The sequence below is a fragment of the Rhinatrema bivittatum genome, chromosome 4, assembly GCF_901001135.1.
Source record: "Rhinatrema bivittatum chromosome 4, aRhiBiv1.1, whole genome shotgun sequence".
In the NCBI taxonomy this organism is placed as follows: domain Eukaryota; kingdom Metazoa; phylum Chordata; class Amphibia; order Gymnophiona; family Rhinatrematidae; genus Rhinatrema; species Rhinatrema bivittatum.
Window position 1 is genome coordinate 168,400,159 of NC_042618.1, and position 13,922 is coordinate 168,414,080.

The following is a 13,922-nucleotide window of genomic DNA, read 5'->3' on the forward strand; positions in this document are numbered from 1 at the left end:
GATCACTATTGGTAATGTGTATGTACCCACTGACAATCCACAGAAATACTTGCGTTCGTTCGCGGATGTGCTCCTCTCTCACCAGGAGGGTCTTCTGTGTATTGCAGGGGATTTCAATTGTGTGTGGGACAATACACTTGACAGGTCGACACAGAGCGGGACTCGCTTGGGAGCTAGGGGTGAAGGGGTGAAAAAATTTTGTGATGTGACTGGACTGTTGGACATCTGGCGAGTCCTCCACCCTACGAACCGGGAATATACCTTTTACTCGAACCCACACCAGACGTTCTCTCGCATAGATTATATTTTACTGGCTCAGGACGCTCTTGGGAGGGTGGACAGGGCAGACATCGAAAACCCGGTTATTTCAGATCACTCCCCGGTATCGGTTGGTCTCAATATTGGTCAACAATCTGGAGGAGACCGCTGGTGGCGATTTCCTAATGCATTAAAAGGGGATAGGGAGTTCAGACAGTTTCTGATAACCAAATGGACGGCATATGCGGGGGATAATGCACAGCATGTGACTCAACCTCAGCTGTTTTGGGAAACGGGGAAAGCCGTGTTGCGAGGCGAAATAATCAGCTTTATGAGTGCCAGGCACAAGCGCATGACGAAAGATATTCTTCATTTGGATGCTAGGACTAAGCAGGCTAGGCAGACCTTTCTATCCTCTCCCTCGGAATCCCACCGACAGGCTTACTTCCACATACTTCATCAGCTCAACACTGTCCTACACAAGAGAGCTTGCAATGCCCTTCAAGTAGCCCACCACAATTTTTTCAGGTACGGCAATAAGGTGGGACGGCCTATGGCCAACCTTGTGAAGAGGACTAGGGCTCGGACGGCGATACAGGCCATGATTAATACTCAGGGGCAAAAAGTCACGGACCTTAGGGCTATTGGGAAAGTTTTCCATTCTTTTTACACCGCCTTATATGCGGAGGACTCCACCCCCGGTGGGGGGGAGGAACAGTCTTTCTTTTCCAATTTACATACTCCGAGCTTGTCATCTCAGCAACGGGAGTTTATCAACCGCCCCATTCAGACTTATGAAGTTCTCCGAGTCATAAACGATATGGCATCGGGTAAATCCCCTGGGCCCGATGGGTACTCATATGACTTTTTTAAAATGTTGAGAGACCATTTGGCAGTCCCATTGACGAATTTTTATGTGGATGGATTGCTGCAGAAGAGCTTCCCATTAGACTTTAATTCTGCTCATATCATAGTTTTGCCAAAGCCGGGAAAAGACCCGCATAAACCGGAGTCATATAGGCCCATATCACTGCTTAACAGCGACCTAAAGATCCTGGCGAAGGTTTTGGCAGACAGATTGGCGTTGCTGTTGCCCCTACTTATCACGGAGCAGCAGGTGGGTTTTGTCAAGGGTCGCTCGGCTACTGGTCATATTGTGCGTCTATTATCAGCTATGACGATGTGTCAACAATATACAGTGCCTGCGTTGGCTATAGGCTTTGACAGTGAAAAAGCATTCGATAGGGTAGCCTGGTCATACATGTTTTCCGTCTTGGAGCGATATGGGATATCGGGGAATTATGTGTCCTATTTAGGGTTATTATATCATCATCCTCACTCCCGCATTATGACTAATGGGTTCTTATCAGATCCAGTGGCTATCCAGAGGGGGGTACGGCAAGGCTGCCCACTGTCTCCTCTTCTTTATATCCTTACAATTGACCCATTATTACGTAAGATCTTGACGCACCCTGACATTTGGGGGTTCAGCAAACGGGGTCAGTCTTTCAAAGTCGCGGCTTTCGCCGACGATGTCCTGGTTTTCCTGACTCGCCCACAACGTTCTCTATTTTACTTACTACAAGTACAGGAACATTTCGGGGTATTTGCTGGCCTCAAGATTAATAGAGACAAGTCAGAGGCCCTAGACGTGGGGCGCAACTTGAGGGAAACCTGGGAGGGGGAGTTCCCGCTAAAATGGGCGTCTGATACCCTTAAATACTTGGGGATTGTTATACCCAATCAATTGGATACTATATACCAGCTGAATGTCCACCCAAAGCTGACTTACCCTAGAGGTCAATAATCGATTCAGAGAATGATAGAAATCCGCCTTATGGGAGGTAGGACCATAAATTGATACCAAAGTGTACAATTCCCCCCCTATTGAGAATTTCACCAGCAAAAAGTGACCGTTAGGGTCCTCATAAGTCTCCTTCAAATCAAAAAGAAAGTCTTTATGGATCATAATTCCCATCCCAGAATATTTAGAAGCAACCGTAGCAGCAGCCCAGTATTGGTGGGGATATTTGGGATTACTCATCAGTCTTTGCTACCTCTTCCGTAAATGAGTCTCTTGTACCAGTACCACATCAACATTCATTCGATCAAGCTCCTTAAACAGTTTACTCTTTCTTGGAGTATTTAGACCTTTCACATTTAGGGAGAGAAATTTAAAGGTAGCCATCATAAAGAACTCATACATTCTCCTCCCAGCTTATAAGGAAAACAGACCCCCATGCATCTAACCCCAAGCTCAAGTATGTAAGTGCACCCACCTGCCATGCAATATCTAAGTTCCCCCACCCCTATCCCCTCCCCCCCTCCCCCATCCCTTCCCTGTACAACCTGGAGCACAGCCTTGGTGTTCCAGAATCTCATGGAGGAAGACAGATAGCACTCCCCATGCCATCCGGCCTCTGGGCATGCTCTACAATGAAACAAAATAGCCTGTCCAGTGGTAGTAAAGTCCAATACAGACTGACCCTGGCAACTTTTTTGTAAAATAGTAATACAGGAACAACAACTTGTAACTTTCTGTCCATGTCCATTCCGCTGCAGTGTCGCAGCGCTGCTGTAATCGGAATAGAAAGAATGAGAGCCAACCAAATAATCATGCAGGGGCCTTCCCTGTGCCACTGTCTGCCGAATTCCACTGTAATCTCTGCCAGCCCTTAGGTACTGTTTGCCAGCGGGGTTGTGGTATTCTCCTGGGTGCAAGTCCACCTTGATCCCCGGGATTCGGCCAGTGGAGGTTCAACAGGCATTCCTTCAGCTTTTAAAATCTCAGCGGTCTCCTGTACCAGTTTGGCACGGTGGGTAGTGCCCTGAATTGTAAAGGCCAGCCCTCCGTGGTATAGCCATCTGTATCTAATGTTGGCTTCATTTAGCTTTGCAGTGACACAACTGAAGTCCTGCCTCTTCTTCAGGGTGGCAGATAAGAGATCAGCAAATGTAGAAATTTCATGTCCTTCCCATTGCCAAGTCCTCTGCTGGTGTGCAGCGTTAAAGATTTTTTTCCTTCTGGGTGAAGGAATGGTAGCATACCACTATGTCTCTGAGTTTGTTTGCCACTTTGGGTCCTGTGGGCCCTATCCACTTTAATAACAACAGTTGGAAGGGCAGCATTGGCATCATCCTTAGCAAGAAAAAAAGAGACAATTTTTTCTACAATCTCGATGCAGCCATTAAAGTCCTCAATCTCTGGGACTCCCCGGATCCAAATGTTGCACCTCCTACTTCGATTTTCTATGTCCTCAATTTTCTCTGATAAGGAGCAGTAGGACTCTTGTAACTGTGAATGTTCCCTCCGCATGGTGTTCCAGCCTTCTCCCTGCGTGTCGATTCAAATCTCAGCCTCCTCTGCGCGGCGACCCAGCTCTGCCGTTTCTTCTTTCATCTCCGCTAGCAGTGCAACAGTCTCCAATTTGTAGGATTTGAGGTCTTACCGCAGCTCCCCAAACCACCTTTGCATCTCATTTCGGGTAGGCAGTGGGTCAACCGTGGCTGTCGGGTCATCGCTTTCCTCCTCCATTTCGGCAATTAGGTCTGCCGCCGCCATCTTGGATTTCCCCGGGTCCGAATCATCTGCACAGTGGGCAAAAGACTACTTGCACAAGTCGGGCGTTTTCTTTTTCGAGGTCATCTCCCAGTCAGCCAGGAAGCTCACAGAAAGCTTTGGGTCTGCTTTTGGGCTCGTTTGTTGCTATTAATCACGCTAGAAGCCCAAGAGGCTCGAGGAGCAGTGCAGGAAGACTGCTTACAATGAAGAGTGACGTCACTTCCTCAGGGACCAATATTTTTGAATCATGTGGATCGCTTTTATCTCGCAACTTGGCTTTTGAGAAGGAAGCGTTTGAGGGGGAAAGGATATTTGGACGATGTCATTTCCACCTTGCTGCAGGCTAGAAGGCCATCCACTTCCTTGGCTTATGTAAGGTTCTGGAGTGTCTTCGAGTTATGGTGTACAGATCAGGGAGTAAAACCTACTCAGCCATCCATGTCACACATTTTAACCTTTTTTGCAAAAAGGGTTGGTGAAAGGTTTGGCCTGTCTTCGAGGCAAAATAGATGGAGGGTCCTTAGCTGCTCATCTGGATGTGGTGCAATTTTTTGGGGGGCAAAACACTTGCATCTTCTGGTATGGAAAATATGTCCGTCCTGGAATCTTAATTTGGTCCTAAGAGAGATGTGTGCAGTAACGTTTTGAGCCTTTAAGGAGGGCAACTATAAAGGAATTCACTCTTCTTTTCTCATGGTGATTTGTTCGGCCTGAAGAATTTCTGAGCTCCAGGCATTGTCATGTAGAGATCCTTTTTGAAGATCTCGGAACCTGGGATCTCAATGTATATGGTGCCTTCTTTTCTCCCGAAGGTTGTATCAGTATTCCATTTGAGTCTCTGTAGAGCTTCCGGTATTCCCAAATTTGGATGTGTCAACACTGCACACGAGGAATCTGCAGCTTTTGGATGTAAAACGGGCTCTGTTGTGTTACCTGAGAATCACCAATAGCTTCCAGGTGTCTGACTAACTTTTTGTGCTTTGGAGTGGGGCTAAGAAGGGCTGAAAGCCTCAAAATCCATGATTGCGAGGTGGTTGAAGGAAGTTATACGCTTGGCTTACATCTGTAAGGGGCGTCCAGACCTGGTGGGATTGAGGGCTCATTCCACTCCATCAAGGCTGCTTCTTGGGCTGAGTGCCAACAGGAGTCACCGCAGGAAATTTATTGAGCAGCCACTTGGAAGTCATTGTGCATTTTCGCCAGACATTATTATTTGGACATCCAAGCTCCAGAGGCCATGGGCTTTTGTGAGTGTTTTTTGAGCAAAACTCTCACAGTCCCACCCTAGTTAGGGAAGCTTTAGTACATCCCAGGAATCTGGACTGATCTGGATATGAACAGGAAAGGAAAATTGGTTCTTACCTGCTAATTTTCGTTCCTGGGCTGCCAGACTGGAGTTGGGACTTGGCTACTATGTCCCTGAAGGTCTCATTTATATTCCTCTCTATCTGCCTCAGCTCCTCCAGGTCTGCCCTTTTAGCCGCCAGATACTGGGCTCATTCTCTGAGAGACAGGAGCTCTTTGCACTGGGTGCACACATACAACCTCTCACTTGTGGGTAAAAAAAATCATATATGTGACACTCCATGTAAAAGACTGGTGTAGGGAAAGTACGTCCACATCTGCTAGGAGACGGAGAGATACTGGAGGGTTGAGGTCACCGCAGGGGTATATCTAAGATGACGTCAGCTTTGAAATCTGACTCCGTCTCCATCTGTTAGCAGGGGAGCAAATAACCCATTGGTCCTGAGTCCATCTGTCTACACTAAGGAAAACAAAATTATTAGGTAAGTAATTTCTCAAATAGTTAATTCTCCCCAAACCTTTTAAGTTCTAAAATTTCCCAAAGCAGTACTTACTGATTCTTGTCAGCCACCAGAAGGTGATCCTCTCCTCTGTGATCCCACTGGATTGTGTCAAATGGCACATATCAAATCTTCCCATTTGCATAACAAAAACATTCCTTCTTGCCAGAAGGCAAAAGAAGGTGGGGCCTCAGAGACACCCTCAAAATACAATGTCGGGCCACCATAAGCGCTATGGCTACAAAAAGACTTTGGGGCCGATGCAATAGATTTGCGTAGAAAGCGGGCACTGAACAGTCAGTGCCCGCTTTCTTAACACGCCCGAGGCGCCCCCAAGGGGGACGCCATGCAATATTTAAATTAGGGGGTCGTGTTAGTAAGGAGGCGCTAGGGTTGCTTGCACGCCCCTAGCACATCCTTGCTAATGCAAACCCGATCTGCGTCTGTGGTCCGCCGGTTAGGAAAACCAACATAGAGTTAAGTACTACAGAAAGCAGTACAGAAGAGTTAAGTAGTACAGAAAAGCAGAAAAAACTGCTTTTCTGATTGGTTTAAAGAGTGCTCAGCAATTAACACCTGCTCCAGGCAGGTGTTAATTGCTGAGCGCTAGATGTGCATCCTAGACGCACTTTTTTTTTTTTTTTGCTTCGGGGTGAATGCTAATAGCCTCAATAGCGCCTATTCAACCCACGTGGGACTGCTGGTTATACAGTGCGCTCAGCTCATCCCTGTATATGTCATATGTGTGTTTCTTTTGCTTCTCTGCATTTTAGGTTTGGAATCGGTTTGTGACTCTGAGTTTTCACAGTGAGCAGCAAGCTGAGTACTGGAGAAACTCTCTTCAGTCAGACCTCATAGGAAGAATCAAGCAGGTACCACTGGAGTTTAGCTGATGGTGGTGGGGGAGCTCTTCCTAAACACCATGACTCAGTCTAATTGCCAAATCTTCTACCTTAGTCTCCATGTAGCCGGAGCCTCCCAGTGACTTATGTGGTGAATTTGCCAGTGACCGCCCATTGAACTTGTGCAGCAGATCTTTGCCGGGAAATAAAAGGGGGGACAGTAGCACTATTGGTGTGGGTGGGACTGCAGAGGTAGTGTGAGGACACGTCCTGCATAGATAGGTCTGACGTCCTTTCTTCGCCCTTTTTCTGTTCTGTGACAGGAGACTCCGTTCAATCAGATTGAGGTGTACTGCAGATGCCATGATACCTTGGAGAAGTTCCACACGTCCATCGCCAAGTGCTTTGAGAGATGTGCTGTCGAAGCAGTGCATTCTGCATGCCAGGTGACTGAGGCGCAAGCAGGTTGTGGCTTGGACAAAACAAAACAAAATCACAGTATTAATTATTAAATTGGTGAAACCCATATTTAACCAGCATAACCTTTGGGGTTTTCCGAGGCTTGAGCCTGAATGGGAGATATCTCTTCTTTCTTAGCCTCAAGCCTGGTTTGAAGGGTGTGTGTGGTTTTTTTTGTTTGTTTGTTGTTTTTTTGCAGTGATTAGTGACCTAGTTTCTCAGCCACTGTCTATGCTACCAGTATAGATGACTTCTCTCTTGGACTGACTTTCTTTAACTAGATTTGTTCAGAAGTAATGCCTAGCCAAGGAACTGTTTTCTGGCATAGACTCCAAAGGTGTGATTTAGCTGTGTGACAGGAATCTTGGTGCATTAAATAGAGCATCAGTAGACCTTGCTGTCATTTGCTGTATAGTAAGAGGAAACTCAAATCTGCCTTTACTAAGAAGAAATGGAGCTGTATAGCACTGTTTGCCAACACCGTAAAAACATATCAACTTTATTATTAAAGTGGCCCATGGTACATTGGTCTGGCTACTGATCCCTTCAGCTAAGGTGCTATGAGTCAGATATTTAAAGCTGGAGCTTATTCTCATTAGCTCGGTTATTCCAAGTCTTTGTGCAGTATAAATGTTCATACAGTGAGCAGCAGAAGATTGTGCAATGAGTGGGCCATGCAAGCCCTGCTTAAACCTCCTTTCTTCTTTATCTTTTTTTAGTCTCAGAACAGTATTCTGAGCAAGCTGAGTCGCTATAACATAGAGAGGTTTGGCAAGCTTGTGTCTGTAATTATCACTAACTCGTGGCCCTCGAACAGGACTGGGGAACGTCTGGACAGCTTTGACAGAGTCTTGCAGCATCTGCTGGAGTGGCCAGACGTCCAGCACATCTTTAAGCTTTATGGTAGGAAATGCTCCAGCTTCATGTCAGCTGCTGGACAGCGTGGTGCGAACAGTGGGTGCACTTAAGGACTTCTAACCTTGTCTGCTTTATTCCTTTCTGAAACCACAACTCTTTTTGCAGGGTCTGATGGAGAAATTTTAGCTCAGCTTACAGAGGATGCCAGAAATCTGATGGCGATTGCAGACTCTGTGTTCCAAGAAACCACGGAGAGCCTAATGAGGGGGACACTGCTGGTCAAGCACTTGGAGTGCATCGTGCGCAATAGGGAGCAGTTTCAGTGCATCTGGGATTTGAGTAAGGGTTTTTTTTTTTTTTTTTTTTTTTTTTTAACTACTGCTTTGAAGCCCAGGCTGTTGTGTGGAAATGTCCTCATCAAGACCTGAGAGAGTCATCTGCATGGTCATCACTGGATCATGACCACATGCTGTCACTTGTCTTCAGACTTGTGTCTAGTGCAAACATTTCTCTTAGTTTTTGTTTTGTTTTTTTTGCCCCTGTGGTTCCTCCTCTTCAGCTCGATTGCAGCCAGTGCTCTTAGGTAGATGACGTCCCTGTAGATTATGAATCAACTCCAGTTTATATTAGGCATTTAAGCATGAACAAAGTAGCAACCTGATTTAAATTTCTGCAGATTATATTATCCCTATAGTGCATAATCTTAACACAGTCTAAGATCCAGTTTGGGTGAGTTAATCCACTTATATCAGTCTTCCAGGTAATTGACCCAGAAGAGCTTCACAATACTTTAAACTAGATTTCACAATAGTCTTCTGTAATTAGGGGTTCGTGTTAGCAAGGAGGCGCTAGGGTTACCGGCATTCTGCCACTTATGAACACAGACGCCGATAAACTCAGCGTCTGTTTTCATAATGCAACTGGCCGGTTATGAAAACTGATGCTGAGCATATCAGCGTCGGTCTTCAATGTAGCCAGCTGAGTGTTTGTTTTTTTTTTTAATTTAAACTTTTAAAAGTACAGAAAAGCTGTTTTTTCTGCACCTATTAGCGCCTATTTAACCCGTGTCCGACTGCAATGACTCTGAAGGTGGTGACTCTGAGGGTGGTGGTAGTGGTCTAGGGCCACTAGCAGCCAAAATGGAGCGGAGGCTGTGGGGGCCACTCAGCACATTCCTCCCCACTGGTGACCGAAATTACAAAAAAAACACCATGGGCCGCCCACAGCATAGGAGGCTTGCCATCTCGGATTTAGTTGTTGGATTGGACAGGGGAACCCAAACCCCTGCTCTCAGTTTGATGTAGCAACACACAGATTCCCCGCATAAGCCAGCAGGAGTGTTTGAGTGACATCTCCTGCTGCCGTGGGGCTGGTCTCACAAGCGGAGCAGCAAGATTTCCCAGCTCCTTCTGCGAGGCAGACCCTACGACATTAGAGGTGGCTGTACTCAAATGCTGCTCCTGGCTCGCAGGGAAACTCCAACTGTCATAAGCTGCACTGGGGAGCCCCATTACTTGAAGTGGGAGGAGGAAGAGCTTGTGGGGGGAGGGGCAAGAAGGCTGGGTGTGTCTGGGTGAGAAGTTGGGGGAAGGGCATAAGGAGGGGGAAAGAAGAAAGTGGAGAAAAGCATAGGTAGAGGTGAGAAGAGGAGACGCAAGGGAAGGAGAGATGAAGACCTAGAAGAAGGGAGGTGGTAAAGGAAAAAGCTGAGAAGGGGGATAAAGCTGAGAGTGCGCTCACTAAGGGGTGAAAAGATGAAGAATCTCGAGGGCCAGAGATGGGGAGAACTGAGGTAGTGTTAGAAGGAGGAAATATCTAGAGGGAGAGAAAGAAGGAAATGAAACATAGCGGAAAGAGATAAATTAGTGAGGGAAGGGGATGAGAAGTGAGGGAGCAAGCTGAGGTAGTGAGGTCATGGGCACTCTGGTGGACTCCATCTCATCCTTCGCTAGCCTAAGTAGAGAAGAGACTGAAAACCTCCCAGTGGACCTGATCTCGCCAGTAGCAGAATTGGAATGGAGGCCATATTGTGATCTCGACCCGATGAAGGCCTGTCACGTAATGACTCAGCGCTATCCCTAGCAACCACTTGGGGTAACCCTGTGGCCATTCAGAGGGTCCTGTCAAGCAATGCCCAGGCCCGCCTGCACCTGTGTACATGCTCCTATACTGGAAACCTTTCGCTCGCCAACTGGCTTCCTGCTTGCCTCTGGGCAAGTTGCCTGCCTGCAAACTATCCCCTGGTGGTTTTTAAAAACTTAAGAAATTGCTCTACTGGGTCAGACCAAAGGTCCATCAAGCCCAGCATCCTGTTTCCAACAGTGGCCAATCCAGGCTACAAGTACCTGGCAAGTACCAAAACACTTAAGTAGATCCCATGCTACTGATATCAGTAATAGCAGTGGCTATTCCCTAAGTCAGCTTGATTAATAGCAGTTGATGGACTTCTCCTCCAAGAGCTTATCCAAACCTTTTTTAAACCCAGCTACATTAACTGCTCTAACCACATCCTCCTGCAACCAATTCCAGAGCTTAACTGTGCATTGAGTGAAAGAATTTTCTCTGATTAGTTTTAAATGTGCTACTTGCTAACTTCATGGAATGCCCCCCTAGTCCTTCTATTATCCGAAAGTGTAAATAACTCTTCCCTGTACGTACCCGGATCAGCCCAGACTCCTGGGTTTTACCTCCCCTCCAGCAGGCGGAGACAGAGACGTTTTTGTGGATTCTGTCGTATAACCCTGAGGTGCCACCTAGAGTCTGCCAGTATTCTTCTGTCTCCAGCAGGTGGAAGAGGTGCTGTCCTGGAGTCTGGTGTTTGGTCAGGTTTAGGAAGTTGGTTGTGCCTTTAATTGTTGTTATTGTTAGGCAAAGGTCAGGTTTTGTTTCCCCTTTCTAGCCTCCCAGGGGGTTGCCAGGTCCTGGTGGGGCCATCCTCCCTGGTAATAGAGGCTTTGGAGCAGAGGGTTAAGGTCCCTGTAACTGCCCACTGCAGGTGATCCCGGGGTCTCGGGCTCTCACCTTCAGTCTAACCTTATACAGGTTTAAAAAAAAAAAAAAAAAAAAAAAAGGATCCCTGTACGTACCTGGATCAGTCCAGACTGTGGGTTGAGCCTCCTTTCCAGCAGGTGGAGACAGACTAAAACTGAAAGGATATCCTATATGAGGACAGAGCCTATCCTATAACCCTTCAGTATTTGTCTGTCTCCAGCAGGTGCAGCAGGTTTCCCTTCGGTCTCCTGATTTAGGCTAGTCAGCCTTCTTTTCTTCATTTCTTCTGGGATCAAGCAAGTACTTATTCCTTAGGGATATTGTGTTTTTCTTCCTGTCAAAATAAAAGTAAAAGTTAGTCAGGAAGTTTGTAGATTTTGAATTTTTCTTCAGGAGATGGCTCCGTCTCCTGGCTCTTGCCGGACTCGGGGGGGGGGGGGGGGGGGCTTTGCCCCTTGTGCAGTGCATAGCCTGTGTCCATTATCGCTTCCAGGTGTAGGGACCGAGTCTGGTAGTCCAGTTCTCATCTCCCCCCTCCTCTGGCTGCCGAGGGGTCGTAGTTTTCAGCTGCTGTGCTCAGTCTGTAAAAAAAAAAAAAATTATTACATAGTGCCAAAGGAATCAGGTTAAGTTTAAAAGTATTTCCAGTACTTTTATTACTTATCTACAGTAGCAGACCCATATTCTTTATTTTTGGTTCTCTCCGGGCTTGAACCGGCAGCCAGACAGGCAGGAGTCAGCAGGTTTCCCCCCAGCTTCACTCCGGGCCTGCAGGCTGTCAATCAATTTTTTTTTTCAGCTGTTTTTTTCTTCAGAGCGGCTCTCTGTTTGCCGCGGCAGGCAGCCTATCTCTTCTGTGTCAGCCCCCTTCGCGTTTTTTGCGAGGGGGGCCTCTGCTCTGCCTCCCTGCTGGGTGGGGAAGGTCCCTCCTCGGCAGGGCAGGCACATTTAACCCGGGGATCGAGTCCCCAGAGCTTGGCCAGGCCGTTCCCGGGTCGGGAAAGCCCGGGAACGGCGGCCGTTTTGAATTTTCCATCGGCTCTGTTTTCGGAGCTCCCTGTGCTGGGGGGCCGATTTTTTTAACAGTCACCCCCCGATTTGAGCCCCGCGACCCCCCAGGATGGGTTCTTTGACATCCCTTTGCCTCCCCCTCCCCCACCCGGGACATTTAGGGCACGTTTTTTCACAGAATTTGTCCTCCTCCTGCACACCGGGTATTTTTCATGGCATCAACCGGTTTTCGTCGGTGCCCCCAGTGCCTGCGGACCTTGTCCATCACGGATCCGCACAAGTTTTGCATTCTCTGCCTGGGGGCCTCGCTCGACATCCGTGGGTGCCATCTGTGCGACCAAATGACACCCAAAGGGCGTCGGGCGTACCTCGAGAAAATGGAGAAACTTTTCAGGGCCCTGAAGTCCTCCACGCCTGCATCAGTTTCTTCAATGCCCAAGGATCGCGGGGAACAGTCTGAATCGATCCCCCTAGCGACCCCCCCCCCCCCTGGCTAGCACCTCAGAGGACTGGGGAGAAGGAGATCAATCCTCAATGACCTCTTCACTCTCAGGGTCATCAACTTCCTTGGTGTTGGGGAAAGACCGGGCCGAGCATTGGAAGTGGTTCCATAAGCACCGGCAACGGTCTCCTTCCAGACACGGTTCCGGTCCTGGGTGACATCAGCAACCACAGAGTTGCCATCGAAGCAGCACTGGCCATCGGCTGCCCCATCCTCCGGTGCCCCCGGTAGCCCAAGGTGTTCCCCCAACCGACACTGGTGCAGGGCGCTGTGCCTCCTCGGGGACCTGAGGACGAGCCGGCGATGCCTTCTCCCCTTCCATCAGTCCTGGACTTCCAGGAGGAGTTGGACTGCAGGGTGCCATCGGCAGTGCTGCAAAATGCTGAGCTGCTGGTTATACTGGTGCCCGAGCCTCTGCCCTCGATGTTAGCACTTCTGCTAGAGTATCTGGAGGTTTTCCTTGGCACCCTACCAATGCAGCCTATGCCTGAGGGGCCCTCGATGCCCCTCTGGCCACCGATGCCCTCCACCAGGAGAGATCCTGGTTCTTGGGTCCTTCGAGAAGGGAGATACGGCCTGTACCTTGTTCCCTCACCCACGGTTCCCCGAGCTGTTGCTGGATCCCTCTGGCTTACCATGGCCGATGATCCCCTTGAAGCCGGGGCATCCATTGGTGCCATTGGTGCTCTCATGACCTCTGAAGGCATCGGAGCCCAGGGCTGATGCCCCTCTCGGCCCTTGCCCTCAGTGTCCTGGCCCAAGTGAGGAAGAAGGTCCCTATGACCCTGTTGCGACTGTCCTGCCCAACGTCTCCACTTCGCCCACCTTACCTCTTTGGTGACACCCTCTTTGCCTGTTGGAAGATTGGCTGCCATTCTCCTCCTGCGTCCCCGGACCGGCTAGACGCCGCACTTCGCCATGTTTCCCAGCAGCCTAAGGGCATGTGCGCGGCGCGGCTCCGACTCAAGTACCAGCAGTGGCGCGAACCTCAGGGGCGTCCCCCTGAGGTGATGTCATCTCCACCGGATATTTAAGGTCTCTGTAATCGCTAACCGAGTTAGCAAGGAGTTGGAACGGAATGGTTTTCTTATGCTCCTAGCTACTCTGCCTCCTCGGACTTACCAGGGGTACCCGCTTCTCGGGGGCCTCGTTTCTCTTTTGCCTTTCAGGTCGCAGTCTGGAACCGGTACTCGCTCCTCGAGGGCCCTCGTACCCGGGCTTGCTACTGAATACCACTTCTGCCAGGAAGTCATCGCTGCCTACACCACCAGTGAGTTACCATCTCTCTCTCTCTGAGCGTTCTCTGGAACCAGGTACTCGCTCCTCGACGGCCTACTTCATTCCAGCTCCTGGGCTGCTTCTAAGAGACTATTGTGAGAGTTACCATCAAGGTTCTGTTCCTGAACTCTGCATACCCTGCCTACTCACTATATTCAGTTTCTTTACAGCTCAGTTATCCAGGATCGCTGTACCAGTATCTGAGGGACTACAGCCCAGCCGGGCGTTCCAGCTCACTACTGCCACCTCTGGTGGTTCCATATACTGTCTAATGAAAGAACTAGTGTGTGTCTGTCTCCATACTCTGAGCCTGACCGGTGGTCCCTCTCGGGATCTTCCCCTGGGGGCGTGTTCAT

The 13,922-nt window shown here is 48.8% G+C and overlaps 1 protein-coding gene across 2 annotated transcripts in view; it reads left to right on the top strand.

Moving 5' to 3' along the window:
* RNF213 (ring finger protein 213) overlaps positions 1-13,922 on the top strand; it is a 413,312-nt gene that overhangs the window by 126,787 nt on the left and 272,603 nt on the right. For both annotated transcript variants that reach the window (XM_029599190.1, XM_029599191.1), the window contains exons 14-17: positions 6,399-6,497; positions 6,791-6,913; positions 7,646-7,829; positions 7,950-8,123. In XM_029599190.1, coding sequence (XP_029455050.1) covers positions 6,399-6,497; positions 6,791-6,913; positions 7,646-7,829; positions 7,950-8,123 — 580 coding nt within the window. The remainder of the gene's footprint in view (positions 1-6,398; positions 6,498-6,790; positions 6,914-7,645; positions 7,830-7,949; positions 8,124-13,922) is intronic.